The 24748-nt window shown below is 43.6% G+C and overlaps 1 protein-coding gene across 1 annotated transcript in view; it reads left to right on the plus strand.

Moving 5' to 3' along the window:
* syne2a (spectrin repeat containing, nuclear envelope 2a) overlaps window positions 1-24748 on the plus strand; it is a 93857-nt gene that overhangs the window by 27485 nt on the left and 41624 nt on the right. The window contains exons 41-71 of the mRNA XM_076037467.1: window positions 344-499; window positions 636-929; window positions 1480-1595; window positions 2069-2174; window positions 3141-3299; window positions 3378-4559; window positions 8466-8609; window positions 9531-9686; window positions 9772-10013; window positions 10105-12145; window positions 12525-12859; window positions 13672-13816; window positions 14264-14464; window positions 15236-15495; window positions 15581-15731; window positions 15831-15974; window positions 16560-16691; window positions 17371-17553; window positions 17642-17779; window positions 17925-18110; window positions 18422-18544; window positions 19206-19388; window positions 19780-19884; window positions 20397-20495; window positions 21317-21394; window positions 21507-21785; window positions 22354-22430; window positions 22510-22633; window positions 22836-22922; window positions 23925-24086; window positions 24192-24383. Of these exons, the coding sequence (XP_075893582.1) occupies window positions 344-499; window positions 636-929; window positions 1480-1595; window positions 2069-2174; window positions 3141-3299; window positions 3378-4559; window positions 8466-8609; window positions 9531-9686; window positions 9772-10013; window positions 10105-12145; window positions 12525-12859; window positions 13672-13816; window positions 14264-14464; window positions 15236-15495; window positions 15581-15731; window positions 15831-15974; window positions 16560-16691; window positions 17371-17553; window positions 17642-17779; window positions 17925-18110; window positions 18422-18544; window positions 19206-19388; window positions 19780-19884; window positions 20397-20495; window positions 21317-21394; window positions 21507-21785; window positions 22354-22430; window positions 22510-22633; window positions 22836-22922; window positions 23925-24086; window positions 24192-24383 (7980 nt within the window). The remainder of the gene's footprint in view (window positions 1-343; window positions 500-635; window positions 930-1479; window positions 1596-2068; window positions 2175-3140; window positions 3300-3377; window positions 4560-8465; window positions 8610-9530; window positions 9687-9771; window positions 10014-10104; window positions 12146-12524; window positions 12860-13671; window positions 13817-14263; window positions 14465-15235; window positions 15496-15580; window positions 15732-15830; window positions 15975-16559; window positions 16692-17370; window positions 17554-17641; window positions 17780-17924; window positions 18111-18421; window positions 18545-19205; window positions 19389-19779; window positions 19885-20396; window positions 20496-21316; window positions 21395-21506; window positions 21786-22353; window positions 22431-22509; window positions 22634-22835; window positions 22923-23924; window positions 24087-24191; window positions 24384-24748) is intronic.

The raw sequence follows: 24748 nt of genomic DNA on the forward strand, positions 1-24748 counted from the left end.
AGTGGCCGACTCGCAAGCTGCAACCCTCCTGTTTACACCAGACGCACGTTTCTCAGCTGTTGTTTGCTCCCATTACAAGCTTCTTCTTTTTTCACCAAGATCAATTTTTTTTCATTGTCCATTTTGACTTGACAACAACTCCTCTCTGCCTCTAAAAGCTAATGCCCAATTAAACGTTCACATTTGAACTATTAGCTGTTGCGTTCACATTTTCCCGCAGGTTTACTTGAGATGTAAATTGTTTTGAACATTCCAGGTACTTAACGAGGTGACGCTTCAGTGTACCTGAATCAGTGTATAATTGCAGTCTGGCAGCAGCTTTATGCACCTGTAATGTCCACAGGTTTTGAGTTCCCGTTTGGAGGAAGACGTGTCTACAGAGGAAGATTTCGACCAGTTACTGCATGACTGCCGGCGTACAGTGGCGTCTCTGCGGGAGAGGATGTTACACTCGAAGGCCCAGAATGAGGAACAGATTAGTGATTCAGCCACCCTGGAGGTGAGGCTATCAATCTGCAAGCTCCATTACCTTCTGGTAATGAGGTTCTCGATGCATTCAAAACAAAAAAATAGCATCTAACGAATGAAGGATTTCTTCAGAAAACGATCCCAACGCAATTCCTTTTGCTTTTCAGGATTTGCTGCGACAGTCGACCGACACGGACCAAGACCTTTTGCAAATTCTAACTTTCAAACACCCCATCACAGCCACTTCTACCGAGGTCAGTCTCCCCCAGCAGGTTGGCGGCCTCCAACACCACAAGAGGGCACTAGAGAGCAGCGTGGGTGACAGTCTGATGCCGGCAGAGGCGGAGGCGGAGGTCTCTTGCGTGCAGGGAGCCCTCAGAGACGTTCTCGCAAAGCTTTCTGCATCCGCTCAAGTGTTGCCTGATGTCACAGAGCTGAAACAGACGTGGCAGACGATACAGGTGAAAAATCATTCGTTCGTGTGAGACTAACGATGAAAAATGCACACAGTTGAGCTGATCCCCAACAGCGTTGTTGGGATTACTCCATAAAAGTAATGCAGCTACTGATGAGTGATTGCTCCTGAATAGAGTAATTTAATTACTTCTTTGACTACTTTGTTTCATAAGTAATCAATTATTAATTATTAATTACTAATTACTTTAGTTTAAAAACGATAAAGTAACAGTTGCTCAGTGCTTTGGAATGAACTTTTTTTAAAGTGAAAATTTTGCTCTCTGAACACAAACTGCACATCGCACAGAACAAACTCATGTACAGCACTGGTGCCTTTTGCACAGCCCATGCTGTTAGAATAATTCAAAGATTTCAGAAAAGTAACAAAATCGTTTCTTGATAAAGTAATTATGATATAATTACCAATTTTGCCACAGTAATCTAGTTACATTGCTCCGTTACTGAAAATGTAGTTGAACTACAGTGGCGGATTACTCCGTAATAGATTACTCGCCGACACACTGATCACCAAGTAAGTGTCTGTCGCTCTCTTAGGACTGTGATAACGCACTTACCAGGTTGGCTGGAAAGCTTCCTGACATGAGGAAGACAGGAGGGGGAAGGCGAACAGCCGGTTTGGCTGTTGATGCCGCTGCCAGAGATCTTGACAGGTAACCGATCATATTAAGGCCACATCCTTAAAAATGGATCCCTTATGTACTGTATTTATTATGCGTGGATGTTTTAAGGTTCCATGACACACGCACGTCACGCAATCTATCACAGCCTTCGGGGGGGGGTTAGTCATAAAACTAAGCTCCAAAGATCCTCAGGTAACAGTGGATTTAGCCCTATGTTTGCAGGCTCCTGCAAAAGTGCAACATTTTAAACTTATTTGGTTAAACTGATGCTCTGTTGTACTTTCCACTTTTTAACTTTTGCTTTCAAAGACGACTGCTGCCGTGGCAAAGTAAAACTGTTACATGGGTTTGTTATAAGTTAGAACAGCAGCGGTCTGGGAAGAAATGGGTCTCGTTAGAAATTAATCCATTTACTATTCCTGTTGGCAAAGCCATTCATAAAAGAAAAAAAAAAAGCAACAGGAGGAATCACTGTTTGTCTTCCTTTTTCCGTCTCTGTGTAGCCTGCGCTCTGCTTTTCTGGAACGAAAGCAGCGGTTTGCGGCTGACGCCTTAAAGCAGCTCGTCAGTCAGCTGCAGTCAGCTGCAGACGCACTGTCACCCCGCAAGGTAATAAAAACTGTTGTGAAAACATTTTTGCCATCACTCATCAAAAACTTATTTTTGCCGCTCTCTTTAACGATTATAAAAAAGAAAATGTATGTTCAATGCAATGTGTTTCGAACCGTGTGGGCCTCGCAGTGATAATCGCGACATTTTCCCTTTGATAATTGTATTTCCAAACATGTCGCGGCATGAATTTTACACCATAAACCACCAGTTGCTGCCAAACTAACCTGGTAGCCCCTCGATGCTGTTCTTCCTGTTTCCCCAGTTTGTTTATTTGTCAGTGCCCCTTTTATTTGTGCAATTCATTTCACCAACAACTTGGAGCATGAAAAATATGAGCGATTGAAAGATTCAATCCAAAGATTCCTACTTACAGACTGTAATGTTTGTCAGTGTGTTCTATTTTTGACGGTCGTCAAAAAGAAAAAAAACAACTTTTTTTGCTGTCATAAAATATAATTGCTACCATTCAAGTATACAGGCAGTTAAAAGCAAACATAGATTTTCGTAGATGTCCAGAAAAATCATTTTTAGCCTTCTGTTTACACCCTCCTGCAAAATGTATGATTTCAGCGACCAGCTGAAACTGATGCGTGGTTGCATTTTCCAATTGTTTGGAAGGGTAGAAAAACGAGGTTGGCTGCTATCATCTACCAGTGAGGCCCTTGGCGCCATCACAAAGGCTCATTTCCTTAGTTTACTTCAGCATAAGGAGCAAGAAGAAGTGAAATGATGACATTTTCAGTGTCAGGTTAGAGAATCTTGAGGAATAAAAAACTGGTCAAGTGATCTGTGCACACAGTGGGGACCTCTAACGTTCTGCTGACACAGCACCGATGACGATAATATCATAATAAAAACTAATTTTGAGGTCAAAAAAAAAATAAACATTTGATCTGTAAAAATTGCCCTCTTCCTCTCTACATTCAAAATGTTGGTTTTTAATATTCTCCTATTTCCTCATAGGTGGCTCTGGATGAGCAGCAGGCTCTCCGCGACACCACGATCTCCGATGGAGACTTTCTCCCAGAGCTCCTGCGAACTGGCGCCACTGAGAATCTAGAGGAAAGAGCTCCGGGCGCTTTGGACGAAGGCGCACAGGCTCTCGGGGAGTCATCCGAACGCGTGAGTGTCTCTTCAGGCGCCGCCGATCAATGATGGCTTCGATTTACCGTCACTGATTTTGTCCGACTCGACACGCAGGCTTTGCACGTCGGCCAAGTGGAGCGACAAAACGTCCTGGGGACGGAAAGACGGCGTCTTGTCTCGTCTCACCCTCTTGCAGCAAGCGGGGACGACTCCAGAGGTCATCACAGCGGCAGCAGCGGCGTTAAAAATGATTTGAACTCCCAGCAGTTTGCATTGCCAAGGATACGCACGGATACGTGTCTCAGCTTAGAGTGTGAGCCTGACGCCGTGGACAGTGATGTTAATCCTCTGAGTCCTGCGCAAGGGTCACACTCTGGAATCGATCTAGAGCCTGCAACTCCAGAGCCTTATCTTACACTTAACAGCAGTTTATCAAGTCAACCAGAGTCCAGGACAAAGCAGCAAGAAAAGCAGGCCTTAAAACTACTGTCAGCTGTGCCAGAGAAGACCCTCGGGGGAACGTCGGATCAGGAAAATGTGCCTGGACTCAAAGTAGCCCAGTCGCAGACTCCTCAGTCGGGAACAGATGCTTGGAAACAGGACAAACTACCGGAAGGAATGATTGGAACCGCAGCAGCGAAAGCCAGCGTCTCGATACTTCTGGACCGTGAGCCGAAGGCCGATCAGAAAAATAACAGCAGTGTCTCAGGCTTGGACTACTCAGAGCTTTGTGAAGCGAAGCCAAATTCCTCCTTGAATTTGCGATCTGCTGAAACGGGATCTTCTCCGTGTCCAGCAGTGATCAGTGTTGGAACTGGCGAAACGGGCTCAGGAGTTTGCACTGCATCAAAGTCGTCTCTCGAGGACGAGTCGACCCCCACGTCGTCGAGACGCGCACGTGCCAAATTGTCACCTCAAGAGAAAACAGACACCTTTGAGCTGGCGCACGCCGACGGATTCGCTGCCCCCGAGTTGCGCGAGTTTCTGCACGCCAGTCGTGCGGCGATGACAGATTCCTGTCACGCCGAGGAGCGAACAATGAGCTCAGCGCTGAACCCCGTGGAAGGAGGAGAGGCTGAGACCGGCCCCAGCCAACGAGTTTGCCTCGCTAACGCCGCTGCAGCCGCAGCAGGTGCAGGAAATTCTGTGAGGGCGGAGGAAATAAACCCGAGAGTGCCGAGCGAATCTGCGAGCCGTCGGTCCGGAGCTGTAAACCCAGCAGGAGGGCGAGGAAAGCAGGAAGCGGCATCAGGAGAGGAGAGTCGGCTGGGGGTTGCTTCCAGAGAGAACACAGAGGTAAATGTAAACTCACCAGACGCTTTATTAGGTTCCTCATACTGGCAAGGTGTACCTCGGAGTGGCGGGGGGTAACAGTAGGGATGCACTGATACCACTTTTTTACAGAACAAGTAGAGCACGAGTACTTGCATTTCAATACTTATCGATACTGAGTACTTCATAAAAGTCACTGCACATTATAAAATGACTTCTACTTCCACAGAAGCCCGTTATTTGAATGACATTCGTTAAGATGTTTTTCTGAAAATCTTTATTTTGAAAACAAAATAACACAATTAGTGAAAGCCACAGTATATAAAACAAAAAACTATAAAAAAACAAAAACATGATCATTGAACCTCTCAAAAGTTCCAAAAGGAGTATGAAGAAGTAAGTACTTATTTACTCCCACACCTTTAATTATATAATAATCATGCTCCACATACGCCAATTATAAAAGTCTCATCCTGTGATATATAAATGTATATCATATAATCCCATGATATCTTCATACACAATCCCCTGATATATACAAATTACATACATACATATGTATGCATTTACCCACATAACCGTGTATAACCCATATAAACTATCCACGTGATATATATTAACTAGAAAATAGAACAATCTATTTCTAGAACATGGTGACTGTCACAAGTTTTACCTCAGCACAAACACAAATTCAACAAAATTGTCACATATTACATATACAACTGGTATCGGTGTTGTGGTATCGGCAAGTATTTTACGAGTACGAGTAGAGAACTGGAACCTGGTATTGGTACCGATACCAGGGTTGATTTGCGCGTCCCTAAGTGACAGTGTAGCATTTTGTAACATAAAACATGATTTTTCTCAGGACTGCCATCCAGTTTGTTTGTGAACAGAAATAGCCAGTCAGCCAATCGCGTGACAGCAGTGCATTTCATGTGCCTGGAAATGGTGAAAACTGGAATTTAAGGCGAGCATCCAGATTGGGGAGAAAAAGGGATTTGGGTGTCTATGAATGTGACATCATGTGTCGTGTGACGTTTCATACTAAAACTGCTAATATATACCATATGCAGGCAATCACGTACGGATTGCTTACAAGTGTTTTAAAAGATGAAGAAATTTAATTTGTGAATGTAACTTTAAAAAAATGAATAATTATTTAATTTGAATGGAAAAAAGTAGTAAGGAGATGAGCTTTTCCACCTGGGTTACAGTACAGCGTTCACGAAGAATGGAACCAAAAGGTAAAATAAGTGAACAGCAATGGAAAATAGCTTATCTGTGTCGGGTCAGAGGTCAGAATAAGGCAGACTGGTTCCATAGAAAGACAATGGACCATAGAAATGTAACAGTAAGTCCCATAAACACTGGCTATAACCACGGTCTGCAGAATAGCAACTCTGAATGCACAGCCAATTCGCTAGGTACCTGCTGTTGGCAAGCAGCACCAGGCTAGGGTGTGTAAATCTAAGATTTTATTTCCTGTGAATTCATTTCCTTTCAGAATTCGGAGGTCGATAAATAAGTTAGCTCATAACATTTATTGTAGAAATCCTGATATTTAATCGAACAAACCATTCAAAAGTGAAATATCTCCCATCCTAATGCTGGCCTCTTGCTTTCAAAGTAATTTTAGCTGGGGAAAAAAAGTTTGAGGTTTTATTTAGTCTCCTCCTGACTGTGGACTCAAAAAGTCCCTGTTAAATCCACGGTGCTCCTGCTGCGCTAATCTTGCCGCTGACATTTTCAAACCACTTTTTTCTTAACTGTCCTTTTGGCAAAAAAAAAGCTCTCATTCTAAGAAAACGTGGACATAGACACAGCTGGCATTTTATGGGGAGTTATTTCATTCTAAATGTAGCGCTCTCTTTACTTATGTTCATCCCATTCTTCATTTGACATTTAAATGTCAGAACAATAGCCAAAGTCCCGTGGTGCAGTTTTGGCATGTGCAGAAATCCATTCAGCCAGCTTATAAAACATGAATATAAAAGATGATGCTGACATTAAAAAACAAAACAAAACATGGATTAATACAGTTTTGAGAGCCATTCTGCACCCAGTCTGTTTCTTGGCAACTGCAACATCAGGTTGCAGTTGCCACAAAAAATAAAGTAAGTGATAAAAGTTCCATGACATGCAAAGTTTATCTGTGTCCTCTTGTGTCCCTATGATGTCATGAATTCCTTGGTCATCAGAAGAGTCTCCCCTTCACTTTGTTTGCTTGCTCCACTTTTCAGTAACTGTTTATTAAAACACACAGTTCTGGAAATCATCTTGTGACATCACAGATGGCGCTGACATTGCAACCCGGTCAGTGTAGCTTGTCCATATACAGGAAGTAGTTAATCGGCCAATCCCACAGGAGCAACTGCATTTAGGCATGTGGATGTGCTAAAGGCATGATGGTTGTCACACTGATCTGAGTCTTTCACAAACTGCTGACCTCACTGGGATTTTTCTTTTTCTTTTTCTTTTTTTTTTTTTTTTACCACATCACAGTTATCTTTAGAGTTCATCGAGGATGGTCCCAAAAACAGGAAGTATGCAGTGAGCGACGGCTTGGTGGAGGGGGAAAAAAGGCCTTGTTGATGTCATGGTAGGGAGGGGAGTGGAAAGACTGGTCGGAGACCGTAGAAAGGCGACAGCAACCCAAATAACCTCTGGTTACAACAGGGTCTGCAGAATGGCACCTGAATGCGCAACACATCCCACTTGTTCATATATATTCACCAGACATGTCGGCTGCTAGAAACCGCTACTAGCCAGGTGTAGCTAACAAAGAGGCCGCTGCGCTTTGTTTTTGCTTTTCTTAACTTTTGGTTTAAAAACTAAACCGGGTTCAATGTCAAAAGGTACATTAAGCCTTAACTGCTGCCAGGACTTGTGCTAATTCCTTTTTCCTACATCAACATTGTCGGACATTGTCTTATACCAAACCCACTTATAATATTATGTCATTGAAATCACTCATAATCCTGTGATTAAATGCGATCAACACCTGTGACACAACAATTCACACTTCACAGAACATTTCCATTATCCCCATTCCTCGTACTTTCCCGGCAGATGTGCTGCTTTGACAAGACAAACAGCCGTCCTCAAAGTCGCTCATTCTTTCCTCCCGCGCAAGGCAACATGTCATAATTCTCAGTAATAACACCTTGTCGGGGTTGTAGCGTTTTTTTTCCTTCCCCTGAAAGCTGAAAACACCAGTGTCCTAAAATACCCCCCCCCCCCCCCCCCCCCCCAATGCCTTTAGTGTTTTAAAATGCCAAAGCTGCGTCTGAATCTGAATTTAAGCCAGCATTTCTGATCTCTTTAATCCAATTGAGTCCAGAATGTTTTGTATGAAGAAATGTTTCCTTATCTCTGTCCCTACTGTGACATTTGTGTTGCATTTATTTCACATGACCACTGCAGTGTGCTATTTTTTTTTCTTTTTTTTTTAAACAACCAAAAAAAAAAAAAAAAATACTCCTTGTTCATATATTCCTAAAACTCCTGTTTCCTCCCAAGTCCTTTACCTGAGCCACCTGATTACTCTAAAAAACGTGCACATTAGTCATGATCAAAGTATTCACAAAGGCACCTCCCTTGTTTTAGTCTTATGTGCTACTGGTGCTGCGTTTTGATGTTTCCCCGCCCGACCGTGTTTGAACAGATCACACAATTCTTTTAAAAAAGGTTAAGGGAGAAGTCTATATATGAATAGGCTGAGTCCCCGTGCCTCGGGGCAAACTGCTCCCTTGCTCTTGCACATTCTTGCGTTGACTGTACTGACTCGCCGGGCAGCCGTGAGAATTGCACTGCCGCCGCCACGCGCGGAAAGACAGGGAGCGTTGTCATTATCTGTGGACAAACACGGGGGGGAGGAGGAAGCTAAACGTGTGACACCGGCTCCGTCTCTGGCGTTTCTGACCGCAGACTGCAGGGAGCATGGAGCCCCGGAGTTTTGCCGCCGTCCCGCCAGCCGGTGGGGAGACCGCAGAGTGTCACAGACACGAGTGTAGCGTGCCGGATATTTTGAGAGACGTCCAAAGCTTGGTGGAGAGGCGTAACATCATAAACGTGAGTATACATTGGTTTTCAGAGGAACAAAAGACAACAGAGTCCAGAGGACTGTCGCCTGACGCGCTAATGTAGAAACGCAATGTGTTTGTTTTGATTTAGAATTAGTTCCCGAAGTTGAAAGTTCAATCGGATGACGTGCAGAAGTAGAAATCTTATTTGTACAAAGGGAGGCAGGTTTGACTTATCAGATCCTGCTTCAAGCATTGCTACTTGTGAAATAACAAAAGCTTTCCTCGAGAATTGGAGTACAATATTATATAGAGAAAAAAATGACGAGATTTGGTGCTTGTCACACAAGCAACAAATGTAGTCCCACACCAAACGGCCGATGGCAACATAAAGTAATGTTTTTGGAAGACGATGGTTTACCTGACAGAACTCCCCGTCACAGTAAACAGATAAGAGCCAATGTGTTTCGACGGATGTCCGTCGTCAAGGAAGGCCCACAGGAAAGGCTTTGGGCAACAATGATTTCCTGCAAAAAGCAGTAGATAAAGTCTAATTACTTGTTTAACAGGCTGCCACTCGCACACCCAAATTTATGTTTATTTTGGAAATACCATCCGTGATCCCAATGCGCTTCAATGCGCTTCAAAAAGAAGCCTTGACTGGGTCCAAACAGTTGCTTGTTGCTAGTATGTTATACTCCTACTATACCGTGCTCATGTTTAATAGTGCAGCCTCACACAATTGATTGTTGCATTGTCAACGCTGAGAACACGGTATATTTAGCCCGCTCTTTACAGCCTGCCACTTGGCTTTAGTTTCCTGCTGATTGCAGACGACTTGGTGACGACGCTTGAGCAAGGCACCAGTCAACCGAGGCTCAAACTAGGTCAACTGAGTTATTGCAGTATTGACAGTTGACTTGCATGGCATGAAGACCTTTTTTCGCTGGTTTGTTTGTGACCATTTCAGAGGATGCCACATGTTGATTTGAACTGGTACCTTCAGTCCACCCCCGGTGAACCAGAGATTCAGCTGACACGGACCATCCAAAACGTCCTTGCGTGCCGATACCGTCCGGCCCGACTCGATGTCGACAGAATGGCAGAACAGCTAAAGGAGGCAGAGGTACATTGGGATCTCTTTTTTAACAAGTCCAGTCTCGATGAAACTGCCCCCCCCCCGACCTATCGCTGTTTTTCCGTTGCTGCAGGACTACAGGCGCTCTGTGCTGGAACAAGTGGCAGCTATAAGAAGCATGACGGCTGCCAAGGTTTGTGACCCCGACGCCTTCAAACGCCTCGAGGGCCGGTGGAATGCCGCACTCCTGAACGCATCCGCTACTGTGCATGTCAAAGCCACGCAGCTGGCTGAGGTCCAGGCGTATCATAAACAGATGAGGATCATCAGGGCTTTCCTGGAGGTTTTAGCCGGCGAGAGGGAAAAATTTAGCCTGTGAGTAAACGGCTTGGTCTAGCTGGTGCTGCCAATATGTGTGTGCAAACTTACCTACAGTGCACTTATATTCTCAACTTGTCTATTTCAGGCACAACCTGGGGAGCAGTGCTCTCCAGGCAGACCGACTCGGTGCCTTATTGCAAACCATGGCAAAGAAAAAAGACCTGATGGAAGAGCTCCTCCATCTAAGCAGCCAGATATCCGTCCACTTGAGTGATGCTGAAAGCTCAGGCGCTCTCCTCGCCCAGCTCGGCGATGTCCAGGAGGAGTGGAGGCTCTTGGAGGGCACCTTCATGAGATCTCTGCAACACGCCTCGAGCTCCAACTGTCAGCATTCTCTCCTAATAAAAGAAGCTGAGCAGCTTAAACCCAAGCTCGAAGCTTTTCAGAGAGCCAGCTTTCAAAAACGCGACAGCAGAAGCACTTTGGAGTGTATTTGCCTCACCTCAGACCTCCAGCTGTACAGTCAGCTCTACCTTCGCTTGCAGTCCCAGTCTGACTCTCTCGATCATTTCTCCTTGGGCCAGAAAGAGAAAGACGAGATTAAGCGCAGCCTTCAGGAGCTAGCATCCTTGTTGAGCGTCACCAGAAGCAAGCTCAACACTTCCGTGCACAAATACAGAGGCGTCGCTTCAGCAAAGACTGACAAACACTTACAAGACTTGATCATATGGGCGAAGCAGGCCGAAAACCACATCTTCGCTGGTCAAAGGTTAGCTCTTTTTCCAGAGGAGGCTCGTGTGCAAATCGCTGAGATGAAGAAAATGTATTGTGATTTTGAGTCTAGGAGGTCCATGGTGCGAGTGGAAGTTGAACAGATGAAAAATCAAACCCTGGATACTGAAAACAAGGATAATTTAGAGCAAATGTCTGCGACAGCAGAAGACCTTTGCGAAGTCATCTCTGAGAACTTTAATTTGGCTGTCGACACCATGACTGCAAAGTTGGAAGATAGGGAACAACTCTTGGGCCAACTTGCTAACGTGGACGCCTGGCTAGCTGAAACACAAGCCAAAGCGGACCTGTGTTCCCATGTCGACAGCGTTTCCAAAGCCGACATCGGGAACCTCAAGGGTGAGCTGACAAATCACAAGTCAGCCACAGTTGATATCGAGAAGCAGCTGAAAGTGGTAGAAACACTAATGGAGAGCTGTAAGGAAATAGCTGCAGAGCTGAGTCCGGGGGAAAGCCGCTACCTTGTCAACAGGCTGTCGGGCCTTTGGGCAGAGCTGGACGGACTACTCGCTCACGCCAGAGCAAACAGCTGGGAATTAAAAGAGCTGATTCACGAGAGGGCCTCGGCAGATGAGGAGTTGGAGAATATTCAGACAAGCTTGCGGCAAATTTCTGCTGATTTGGAACAGCAGACGTTCCCTCTGACGCAGGACACCGTTTTGGCGGTCGAACGCTGGAAGCACATGCTAATGGAGCACCAGTGTGAGGTGCAAGAGCTCCCGCATTGCCAGGAGGCTAGGAGAAGCTCCATACTGTGCGCCATCGGAGAGCTGCAGGATCAGTGCAAGGCTCTTAGCGTGCACGCGTTTGAACAAGACAAGTACGTGCACCTGAGGTGTCAGATGGAGGAATCGAGGGACGCTGCCCAAGAGCGAATTGAGCGAACCGGAGATGAAAGCCTCACAGTGGGTGAGAGGTTCAAACTCTGCCAGTCTCTTTTAGTGGAGCTCCCTCTCATAAAGACGCAATGCCAGGAAGCGGCGGACCAACTGGAGGCCGTGGCTCAGGAGCTGTCTCAGCCCGAGCTTGATGCGGAGAGGCATAGAATTAGCCGCAGCGTGGAAACCTTGGTCTCCTGGGAAGAGTCTGTCACAGCCCATGTCAAAATCCTTGAGAACAAACTCCTTCCGGGTCTGCGTTTCTCCTCTGAGTACCCGGCATTAATGGAGCTTTTCCAAGGAATAAGAGCGGAGCTAGCGGGAGCCCGACCGGTAAACCCTGATGAAAAGAGCATTGATAGCGCGCTGCGGAGGTACTGGGTGATTTGGAGGAATACTGAGTCTGCGATGAGGCTGTTGGAAGGTCTGGGGAGAAGAGAGAAAATCGACTTGAAGAGCTGTCGGGAAATTCACTCACTGAAAGATTCAAACAAGAAAGAGTGTCACTTACGGATGGTAAGCTGAAATCGTTTGCTGTCCTTGTGATGGTATTTACCTTTTCATCTTGTTCTTCTAAACCAGGGGTGGCCAAACTTTATTTGCAATGGGCCACATGACAGAACTGCATTGTGTCGGTGGGCCACGACAGTTTTGTTGCCGGGGGAGGGGGGCTGGAAATAGCGCTAACGTCCTGCCATTTTTTTTCTATTTGACCGGGGGAGCGGAAGCATGCTATCGCTGTCGCGCTACGCTAACGTGTCGGCAAAGTTTTGGTTTGGGGGGGTGATTTATGACTGCCTTAACGCTGGCCAGACAGAGACACACCGGCCCGCGGGCCGTAGTTTGGCCATGCCTGTTCTAAACTATTCCCAAATCTCTGACATGCCCTCAACAGGACAGTTTATCCCAGGCCAGAGAATCATTGAAGGACTATCAATGGGCTGCTCAGGGAGCTATAGGCTTCCTCCATAACGCGGAGGCCACTTTCCTGACGGCTCCCGGCGGGTTTTTGGACTGCACCGAGGAGCAGCGACAGACTCAGCTGGCCCTGGAAGACCTTGAAGATGGATTTCAGGCTCACATCAACCACCTCTCAGAGCTCCTGCCCCAACAGCCCTGCCTGTCTCGCCCCGAGGCCCAGCAGCTCCACATCTCCCTCCTCAGTCAGCTGCTGGTGGGAAGGGCCATACTGGAGGCCCAGGCCCAACTCAGGTTGGAGTCCCTGCAAAGGTATGGGTCGTCCTGATGTTTGCGTAGGACTGGGTATCATTCAGAATTTTTAATTCAATGACAGTTTTGATACTTTGGTATTCAATGCCAGCTCCAGAACTACACTTTTTTTGATTGGAGCTGTTTTATTTTTTACACCCATTGGTGTATGAGTGTGTGAGTGAATGAGAGGCCATTGGAAAGCGCTTTGGGGTACTGTGAAGGTGCTGGAAAGTGCTCTGTAAGTGCAGTCCATTTACCATTTACCATTTTTAAAACCAATTTGAACAACTGTGAAAATAAAAGTTTTGTGCTGTAATGCAAGTTTTGTACATTACAGCACAAAACTTTTCTTTTTCAGGTAAACTGGTCATTTAAATCAGTATTTTCTTCCAAATGGACTTTGTTGTGTTCCCTTCCTTTGCCGCTACATCCTTGGCACAAAGGATTTGCTTTATTTTGACCCACCTTCATGAAGCAGAGCCTCACTTTTGATTTCTTTGGTATGACTCTAATTTTCCCTTTAATGTAAACAAAGATTTGTTAGTGTCTTTTCTTCACGTCTCTATAATGTGAAAGCCAATCGCCAGCAGCTTTAGATGTTGACACACGTATGCCAAAGGATTATTGGCTTTCGGAGGGTAAGATTTACTTTCTTTGATATCGGAATTTGTTACTCATTCCGGTCAGTGCTACACATGTATTTGAAGTTCGGCACCCAGCCGTATGTGTGCGACGTGTCTCTAACTTCCTGTCTTCCTGTGTCCTGGGTAACTACCTGTGTGTTCTTCCTGCCGAGTACCTTAACGGCAGTGCGTGTCAATGTCTCTCAGGTGTGAAATGGGGAAACAGAGCCACAAGCAGTGCCACGAGGACGTTCGCCGCTGCCTCCTGGGGCTCGAAACCAAGGTTGCGGAATGCGCCGCCGAGCAAGTGACCTCGTATGAGAAATGTGTCGCCCAACAAAATACAGCGAGGGTGGGTTTGACTTGTCATGCCTTTGTTTGGAAAATAAAACGCATTACATTTTAGCCCTCTGTTTACAGTGTCCCATCCAAAACTGATGCTTTGTTGGCTGTTGTTGAAGAGAGGGACAAAAACGAGGCATCAAGGAGCGAGTCTCAGAGGGAGGAACGTGCACCTGGCTAGGGGTGATGTCGTCATACTGGGAAAGACACCAGCAGCCTTTGTGACATCACAAAGGGCTGATATTCCCTTTACTTTTTTCTAGCAAAAGAAGTAAAGCACTATAGTGCTGTTAAGCATGTATTCTGTCTTATTCAGTTCCTACCGAATGTTGTCGCTGTTGCGACGTTTACCTCTGGTTTACAGCTATTTAGGAAGCACAGGGATGCAGTGAGCATCCTCACATTGGCCACAACAAAGGCTGCCTGATAGAAACTCCGGATTTATCTCTCCAAACAGCTGCTCATGAAGGATCTTCGCAGCCTCGCCGGTAAGATCGAGGAGCTGAGAGCTGGGTGCCCAATGCAGGGCTGTGGGGTCGGGAAGGACGGAGAGCTCGGGGCCCTCTGGAGGCGCTGGGTGTTAGTGCGACGCTCCGTCAGCCTCCTTTTGGCACAGACGCAACAGAGGGAGGAGGAATGGAAAGACATTACCAGAAGTGTGAGTTTCAGGGGACTTGTTTTTCACACGGTTTGCATGTTTACATGACAACATTTGTTTGTATTTTGCTAAATGTGATTTAAAAAAATGTAAAAAAAAGATCTTTCTTTATGCAAAAAAACATTGCCATGTTCTTGATGTTTTGCCTATTTTTAACTTTAAATCGCACCTCAAAAGACAAAGAGAAGAAGAATATACTGAACATATACACAACTCAAAAAGTTGATTATTGAAAAGCTTCATGGCAGTGATTTGTCTTTAAAAGAAAGGCATTTCACTGAAAGAAAATGATCACTTTATCATTTCAAATACGTTATTGAACAACTGTAGTGAGTAAACCATGACAAAAAATTGTCCCAATAACTTTAGAGAGGTTTTGTTTTGGTGTCCAATTGTGAACAGGATGATGAAGGGGACTGTTTGAGTACAAACCGCCACAGAGGCAGAAACATTTAGCTTGCATGTGCGTTTCAAAAGGTTAAGAGGAATTTATGGATGAATTAATTGAGTTTTCTTTGAGTTTCCTCCAATGAGGTGGGTCATAAAAACTTAAAGATTATAGTGTAATTTTGGTGCATTGTAAAATTTCACTCAAAAGCCGAACATCCCTCACTTTTTCCGATCTGTGTGACTTAAGTCCACCCACTAAATGCAGCTGTGAAATAAAAAAATCTAAAAACTTGTTTTCTCATTCAGTTCTCGGGAAATTAAAAAAAAAAATCTTGTTTTTATTGTATTTCTTTGTATAACATTCAATCCCGCCTTCTTCAGATACAACAGTGTTGCGGCTTCCTGGCCAGTCTTCAGGCTGACGTCCCCGATTCCTCCACCGTGAGCTTCGCCTCCGAGGAACCGCGGGAGCTTCTGGCTCAGGCCGAGGTGCACCAGGCTGGTCTGGAGGAGGAGCAGCAGGCCCTGGCCTCTCTGCAGCATCGACTGGAGCACGCCCTCGGCCTGTCCAGCTCCCAGGATCCCGACGCTCACGGGCCGGTCGGCAAAACTCTCGTGAAGATCCAAGAGAACGTCAGAAGGTAGCGATGTGCACACGGTGCACCTGATTAATTCGGGGGAGGGAGGTGACGACGGAGATGCTGAGGTGGTCCACGTGCTCTGCAGCTTGAAAGAGAGGAACCGGCTGGTGGTTGCTGCGGCCCGGGCTGAGGAGAGAGAGAGGCAGCAGGTCCAAGAGGAGATCGGTGAGGTGGAGCAGCACATTTCGGCTATTGTTCCCTCACTGGAAGCCTCCTCAGATCAGTGCAAAGAGCAGGTCAGTCAGTCAGTCGTTTGTCTTTTCACGGATCAAAGCTGGCAGAATAGTGCGTTATTTTTTTTTCTCCGCCTCTCCGTGCTTCTCCCACGCCGACAGGAGGTCATGGACGACCTGTCCTCGCAGAAGGCCACGCTCAAACGCATCGAAGACGGTTTGCAAAGCCGGTACCCGGAGATTCCAGCTGACATCAGCAGGAGGTTGCGGGAAGTCCAGCTGTCTCTGCAGAGGGAAGAGGAAAAGGTACCGGCTACGCTTTATATCACAGTCCTTGTAATACACATTAGTTAATAGGCAATAAGTACCCTATAAGTTGCTTATTAACACTAATAAGCGTTAAAGTCACTCTTAGTCATTAATAAATACATAATAAATCATTTATTAGCCATAATAAAGCATTGTTGTTGCTTTAGATCCAATAGCTGCAAAAAGCATTATTCACAGTTAACAAGTGCATAGTTGTCTGATATGGACTATATTAAATTGGTGAAATTAACGCTTATTAAAGTTAATAAGTATCTTATGGGGTACTTATTACCTATTAACCAATGCTTATTATTACAAGGACCTTAAACGCTTATTAATGTTAATAAGCATCTTATAGGGTTCTTACTGTATTACCTATTAACTCATGCTTTTTACAGGGACCTTAACGCTTATCAATGTTAATAAGCATCTTATAGGGTACTTATTACCTATTAACTAATGCTTATTACAAGGACTAATACAGTATAAAGCGTTACCAAGGTACCCTGAAAAATGAGCCCACGTTCGGCCTCACGTCAAAGCGCCCAATGTTGCTAAACAAAACGCCCGTACTTTTCCCAGCTCATGACGGAGAACAACCCAATGCGTAAGCTGGAAAGTCAAGTGGCGGCGCTGGGATCAAGTCTGGAGAAAGTCAACGTGCTGCTGGACCAAAGGAGCCCGACAGTCAGTGAGGCCAAGCACGCGCTGAAGGTGCGTTGTGAGAACTACTGTGTCATTGATGTTATTGCTGTTTAACATGATATTCATGTGTATTATGGAGTCAAGTCAGTGATTGTGTTTATGTATTTGTTACCATTTCGGTCAGCACAGGCATGACTCTAAATTTGTTTTAAATAGCAGTAAATATTAGTACTAGAAAAAAGCTATATTTCATTATCTGTGATCCGTGGAACAGGATTTACATCATTACAACATTTAAAATTGCTTTCAGAAGAAAGCTGATGGAACACTTTTTTCAATGCTCATGTTTCTTAAACCTTGCTTGAACCTTTTTAGGGCACTCGGGGAAACAAAACGCAACTTCTAGTGTGTCATTAGTTGAAATAAGAAGATAATTTTTCACAACTGAGTAGTAAAAAAAAAAAGATCAGGTTTAAGCTAAATTAGAATCAAAGAAGTTCCCGAAAGTTCCCAAATGATTTGAGAATAACCTTTACAACACATTTGTGTCCTTTTGGACATTGAGACATTGGTAACGAGGGATTCATTAGACTTGATACATTGTAATACAACTTCAACTTGATTTTTAAGTTTGCAACTGCATCATTTGCCTGCTTAATTTAATTACTGCTTAAAATAAAAAAATACACCTATTACTGTTATCATTCTTGGATGGTTGTTTAAAAGCTGGTCGCCGTGTGACCTCCAGGGCGTCTGGGACGAGCTGGACTCGTGGCACAGCCGCTTGGCGCTGCTGGAGAGCGAGGTGCAGGACCTGGCGGAGGACCACCCGGGCCAAGCCCACCTGCTAATGGATCAGCTAACGGAGCCGCTGCAGCTCTACCAGGACGCGGCCCAGATGGCCGAGCACCGCACGGCCTTCATCAGCAAGGCAAGCAACAGCGACACGTTCGACTTGTAATTATTTGACTTTTATTTATCCCGTCTACAGCATGTATTTGCTTGTATTCCTTTATTAGATCCCCACCTGTCTCCAGGAGTTTGAAGGCATTTTATACAGCGCCACCAACTGGCTGGATGAGGCCGAGTCGTGGCGCAGTTCTCCCTGCAGCTTCACGACAGTCAAAAACCTTCAGAGTCACGCAAACAACCTGCAGGTCCGACGCTCAAATTGAACCCGTTTTTTTTTCTCTGTATCTTTATTTATGTTACTGTTTATCCTCTCGCACCGTGACCCTGAAAATATTTACCCCTTGTGTTATTCATATTGATGATTTCTTCTCTTTCACCCCTGGTCTGCAGCTGGTGCTGGACGACTCTGAGAGGATCAGAAGCGCCCTGCAGGACTACGGGCCGGCCCTGGATGAGATCTCTGCCGTGTGCGACATGAGCTCGCAGCAGGAGCAGCTCGACCACAACGACAAACAAGTTCACAAAATGCAACGCAAAATCCTGGAGCCGTTACAGCATCTGCTGGAGGCCGTGGGGGTAAAAAAAAAGACAGACTTTAGAACCTGTTTTTTTTAGTAAGGACTTTCGTGACCCAATTGATGTGTTCCGCAAACCTTTTTCCTCTTTTTATTTTGTATTTATTTATGAATAATATCTGCTCATTAGTTAACTGCATACGAGTCAGCGAATTGTTCCGAGGTTTTAACCGTCGCTTAGCACAACGTCACCCTATTGAAATAATGACCAAAAAAAGTCATTTTTTGATGAAAATGAGTTTTTGGCTTAAATCATCTCTTGATGATGCTGGCCATTTCTTTTGTGTTTGGCTTGTTGTGTCTTGATTTAAGGTGGTGGAGGCAATAGAGATGGAGCTGAAGACAATCGAGAAGAATGTCCCGAAGATCAGGGCAATCCTGTCCTCCGTGGAGAACTCTGACATCCCTCTGAAGGAACATCTGCACAACCGGCAGGTAAAGCAAGACACAATGACGTTTTGTTCTTTCAGGACAGAAATTAGTCAAGGATTTGGAATCTAGAGGTAAAAGTCTAACATAGAAAATTCATTAGAACAATTTGAACAGATACATTTCTTTGTAATCATTATGCTGTATATATATTCCACAATTAACAAGTATTTGTAACAGTTAGTAAATATATTAAATGTAAATATTGATGGTGTAACAATTGATGTAACAATGTAATAATTGTTACATCATGATGTAACAATTAGTAAATGTTACATCATGTTATATTTGATTCTTTTTTGTATGTAGCTAATTAAGGAGCCAGCATTTAATTTGACAATGTTTTTTAAATTGAATCAGTGTAAGTTATTGCCACATATTTTTTATTTTAAGCAGTAATTAAATAAAGCAGGCAATTGATGCAGTTGTAAAACTTAAAAATCAAATTTGAATGCTGAAGGCAGCAGATCGTGACTTAAACTACCACAAGTCTGTTAGATGTCTGTAAGAAAGCTTTGCCAGGATGCACAAAAAGTTCCTCCTTTCTTTCAAGTGACAACTTAAAAGTGGCCATTTGCTGCAGACTGTTGTGTCACAGCGACACACTTTTAATGATTAGGCTTTCCATCAAAGACGCAAGCAAGCATTTTTCCATTTCATCCTGAAGGTGATCCTGGCCAACGTGCAGGCCATGCACAGGACTCTGGAGGAAATGGAGAGGTGCAAGGCAGAGCTTCGGCTCCCTCAGGGGGCAGAGGAGAGCCTGCTGGTCTTCTCCAGAGTGGGACAGCTGCTGAAGGACCTGGACGAGCTGGAGCACCTCACGGAGCAGCAGGCCAAGCTGCTGGAGGTAGAGCCCAGTCCAAAAGCTTTAGCTGTACATGATGGGAAAATCAAAGAATTTGAAAAATCACTTGAGCGAAACATTAATTTGTGCACAACTGTACCAAACATAAAGTTAAAGAAGCACTTTCTGGGCTTTTTTTTCTACCTTAAAATGATAGATTAAAAACCATATGGGATGATGTGTTGACTCGATTAATCGCAGTGAACTATGAAGATTCTGCGATTAATCTCGATTAAAAAAATGTATCGTTTAACAGCCCTAATATATATAAATATATAAACAAATCCGAAATGTAACTGAAATAAACAGGAATTCAATAATTCACTTTAATTATCCTTTTTTTTTTAGTTGTTGCTTTCAAAATTTCCCATTTGTTTTTCTTTGACCCACAAAGCAAATGACCGATATTATGGAGGAGGGTCATGGCTCTGCTACAGTATCTGCTGCAGCCCCTGAGGAAGTGCAACAAGTGGACAGTCCCCTGCAAAGATACTTCCAGGTAACATGTATTACTTAAAGGTAAGGTGGTAGCATGCAGCATAAGCAAAGCCAATGTTTTGAGTGTAGGTGAATTGGAAAGTCTTGCCAAATCATTTCTATGCACTGTTTTTTCGGAGGTATAGTTCTACTTCATGTCTTTCGGTTTGTTTGTTTTTTTGTTTTTTACTGTGAACCAACCTTTAGCGCTGATTTATATCACTGAGGTGACCTGCTTTAATGACAAAGTTGCTGTTCTATCTTTAAAAAAAAATGCACCAAGGAATGTGAATGCACCTGCAGTGCCTTGTGTCCAAAATAGATCCACTTGTTGAATGCAGTGCTGCCTGAGTGAGCCGAGCCAATCACTCAGGAATCACTTTAACCGACTCGGCCTGAGCATCCCAAAAATAGAATCATTGCATATCCTAATTTAGGTTCCATGAGGCAGCACATTGCTTCCTTGCTAATGTCTGTTTTTGATCTCATTTCCCTGTAAATAACAGTCTGAATCGTGTTGTTCGCTAAAATCAGGAGATGTATGAGGTGTTTAACTCAGAAGAAGAGGACGATGAGGACAACATGAGCTGTCACTCATCATCCTCTGACACACTAACATGCAGTATTCCAGAGGTAAATCTAGCAAACTAAATACTAGTCACCTTGAGTGCTTTCCTTTATATGTGGAGTTCATTCCAAAGTATCAAATTGAACGTGCTTTTTGTTCAGTTTTTGTTGACAAAAGGCTTATTCGATTCTCAAATGTATTTGGAATGAAATTCACGCTCTTCAAAAGGAGCTGTATGTGATGTTCTGGTTGGTTGGTTAGTTGGAGTGGGTTAGTTGTTACTGGGGAAACTCAATTTACAATATGCATCCAAAGCCAACGACGCAGTCCGATAAAATGGCTAGAATGGTAATTTACAGTGAAACAAATTATTTTTACAAATTAATTAGCAAGAGAGGGAATCCTCTTGCTTGCAGCATTGTGAAAAAACTCCGATGATCCCATTCTAATCTGTTGTGTCATTTCTGGCTCAGTGAAAGTTCACTACTTGCTCTACATATTAAGATTTGTAAAACTCTGCAGCAGTGAGATCACATACAGCCCCTTTCACCATTTTTTTCTTCCTTTTACTAACTTTATTATTTTAATCTCTGACTTAACTAACATTTAAATCAAGTGTAATCATTATCATTTTTCTTATTTCTGTCAAACTCTGTGTTGCACGTGTCCTTCACTCCTGTTGACTTTTGCTTGAAAGCTACGTCTGGGCGGGCGGGCGGGCGGGCTACCCTGTTACCCAACAAGCACTACTCCAGTGCTGTCACGGGCAGCTGCTTGAAACGTGTTGCCCCTCAGAAGCCTGTGTGCACGTAACCGTGCTCGTGAGTGGGTTGACCCCTCGCTCATCCCTATCTGCGGTGCTCCATTTTGACCACTCTTTTGCCAGGACCCCGGGGAGACGGTCCACTCTCAGGATGTGCAGTGTGAGGACGTCGCTGAAGTTCTGGCACTGCTGGAGGATGAAGTAAATTAGGGGGAAAATTCCTTTTTCTTCGATGCTTGATTTGAACTTCCTTTTTCATCATTAAAAGTTGTTCAATTATTCAATTCAGAGCCGCACTTTTTGCTCATTCCAGGTCCTGGTGAGCAGACTTGTTACCGAGTGTGCGATGGAAGAGTTACCAATTGCTTTGGCGGGAGTTCAGTTCACAGCCTCCACAGCCAGCCAACCGGACCCTGAAGCCCCAGTCAGTGATCTCCATGCAATGTCCCTGCAAGCATCAGCTGCCGTGGAAGACACGAGGCTGATCCCTCTAAGACCCACGACTCCGTTTGCTGCCTCGAAGCCCTCGAGTGAATTCATAGAGGAGGGCGATGAGGATACGTCCTCATCTGCAGGTCCCCTGACTGGTCTGGTGAGTCTGTATATTACATATATATATGTAGAGACATATATATATATATATATATATATATATATATATATATATATATATATACATATATATATATATATATATATATACACTTATACACTTATACACTTTTCTGTGTTTTATTGTTATTTAAGACATTCAGGAAGACATACATACATATACATACATACATATATATGTATATGCATACATATACATATACATATATACACATATATATATACATTTACATATATATATGATATATATATATGTATACATATACATATATATATATACATATACAAATATATATACATATGTATATATATATACACATATACATATGTGTGTGTATATATATATATATACACACACATATATATATATAAACACATATATTTATATATACATATATATGTAAATGTGTATATATATATATGTGTGTATATATGTATATATATGTATGTATATGTATGTATGTCTTCCTGAATGTCTTAAATAACAATAAAACACAGAAAAGTGGATAAGAATGTAATTGGATTCTTTGTACCTCTAAAACATCCAGGAGCAAAATGAAGGCAACAGCAATGATTTGGTCGAAGAATTCCAACGTGGCCTAGAGTCTTCCGAGCTGGAAACCAGGTGAGAGAGCTACAAGGCATCTCGAGGGGGCGGGACAAAGACTCGCTCTTACCCCGCGTGTCGTCTTGCTCCATTTTAGATGTGAGGAAGACGAGGGTCAGCTGAACTGGAGCAGCCTTCACGGACACATCTCGCAGAAACTCATCACCTTGGAGAAATTCACCAAGGAGCGCCAGGCATGCAGAGGTCCAGAGGACGGAGAGGTAGGGATACATTCAAAATGATTTTATATATATAGATTTTTTTTTATTAGGATTTCATGGAATCACAGTAGCTGATGAAAAGTGATTTTTACGCAGAGATCATCTTCAGTCGAATAAAGCAGGCAAACCCTTTGTTGTCTGTGTATTTCCAGATTGCATCATTGTTCACTCCTTTTCTAAACTCTTCTTTGTTTTCATGCAGGTGGCAGAAAGAGGGCCGGTATCAGCTGTGTCTGCCTCTGCAGCTCTTCAGCGAGCTCAGCAGTCTATCGCCATGCTGAGACACATTGTACGTGATGCCAAACGGAGGGAGGGTTGATCCACACACAAACTGTTGCATACACACTACCACAGCGAGGATGTTGCTTTGAAGGCCCCATGTTGTGCAAAATTCACTGTCCGTTTTTTTTTTTTTTTTTTAATATTCTTGCCTAAAATGAGAACAAGTCACCAAACAGAACGACTATAGACTCACATTGTATCAATGTAACCTTTTTCTGACGACTTCATTTCTAAAACTTGCTCCCCTGAAATTCAACCGCTTTGAGAGTTTAAATCTCACTACACATTCCGCTGTATTACAAGCTCAATTTTATGTCGTCTTTATGTCTGTACATACCAAAAATAGATCAGTTTAAACTTATATTAATTAAATAAAATAACAGCATTCAAGAGATTTCTCAGATCCTCTCTGAGACTCTCTGAAAAGTCAGAAATGAATCAAACTATTTTTTTCTGTTAATGAATGGACGTAAACAACCAGAACTGTTGCGATAAAGTATTTTGCTACTTTCCTGTTTGTTTTTAGTAAAGCAAACAAATGCAAACTTTCATAACTACCAAAAAAAAATTTTTTTTGTAATTCCTAAATTTTAAAAGTTTCAGTTTAAGAATTTTTTACTTATTCCTTATTTAAGTATTTTTATTATTTTATTTATCATCTATTCAAGAATTGCATTACGTTGACCATTAAAGAAACATTGCTGTTAACTCAAGTCATAAATCTCCTATTGGATGATGGTGTAAGACCTTTGTACTTTGTATACGCATGAAGTTTTCAGTATAACTCTCAATTGCATGACATTTATATTTTTAGTAGGGATGAAAGTGAACTAAAAAAAAGAAGTCAATTCTTTCTTCTCAGCTGTCTGTATTTGGGCAAGAAGCTGAATCCCTGTTAATTCACACTGGTCTGCTCCACTGGAGCTCAAGATGAAGAATGAAGATCTGGAAGTGGTTTAAATGTGACAGTGATGTTGATGTTGTTGTTTTGTCTTTTTAATCTCTCCAGAGAAACAATTCCCTGGCGGCTTCACACCCGGACAACGGCGAGGAGTTTTTCAAGGCGGTGCGGAGCGCCGTCCTCTGCCTGGATGATCTGACCTCCGACCGCTTGCTGACCCCTGGTGATGCCGGTGAAGATGATGCCTCGCTGAGGCTGCTGCAGAGAGAGGTCTGCTGACTGGAATAAAATTAACCTGAACTGTAATAATATATAATAGTAAAACAACAACAGGAAACCAACGATCTGAACATTGGTGGCCTGATTGCTGTGCAGTGTTTGTCCGCCGAGCTGCTGACGCTGGCCGAGCTGCTCGCTGCAGTGGAGTCGGACGCCCGAGCCGAGCCACCGACAGAAGCTCGGGTCTGCGTGACGTCTCTCAAGGACTGTTTGCACGAGGCCCAGCTGGCGTTGCGCTCACGTGGCAGCGCGCGCACGGAACAGCTGAGCGTGACATCCCCGCATCAGGTCTGAAGCACTGGGAAAGTGAACACGTCTGTCACCCTCAGCTACAGAGATAACTAGCACTAAAATGCCAAAGTTCAGAAAAATATGGGTTAATGGTAGTGGTGCTGAATGCTGCTTAATTTGATTGATTTAATTTTGTATTTTAATTTCTTATTGAGAATGTACTTAACATTTGAACACATCAAGTCATGGAATATATTTAATTTAGTTTAATTGAATGATTGACTGATTGGTGCACTTTATTTATTCCTGTGGAAATTCAACACAATAATAAAAAAAAACAACAAGTTATAAATAAATAGCTAGGTAAAAGTAGAAATAAATCATAAAAACAAGGGTGCACAACAACAACGACAGGACGTAAA

The sequence above is a fragment of the Nelusetta ayraudi genome, unplaced genomic scaffold (genome assembly GCF_046127955.1).
Source record: "Nelusetta ayraudi isolate G7.1 ecotype Tasmania unplaced genomic scaffold, CSIRO-AGI_Nayr_v1 ptg000052l, whole genome shotgun sequence".
Taxonomy (NCBI): Eukaryota; Metazoa; Chordata; class Actinopteri; order Tetraodontiformes; family Monacanthidae; genus Nelusetta; species Nelusetta ayraudi.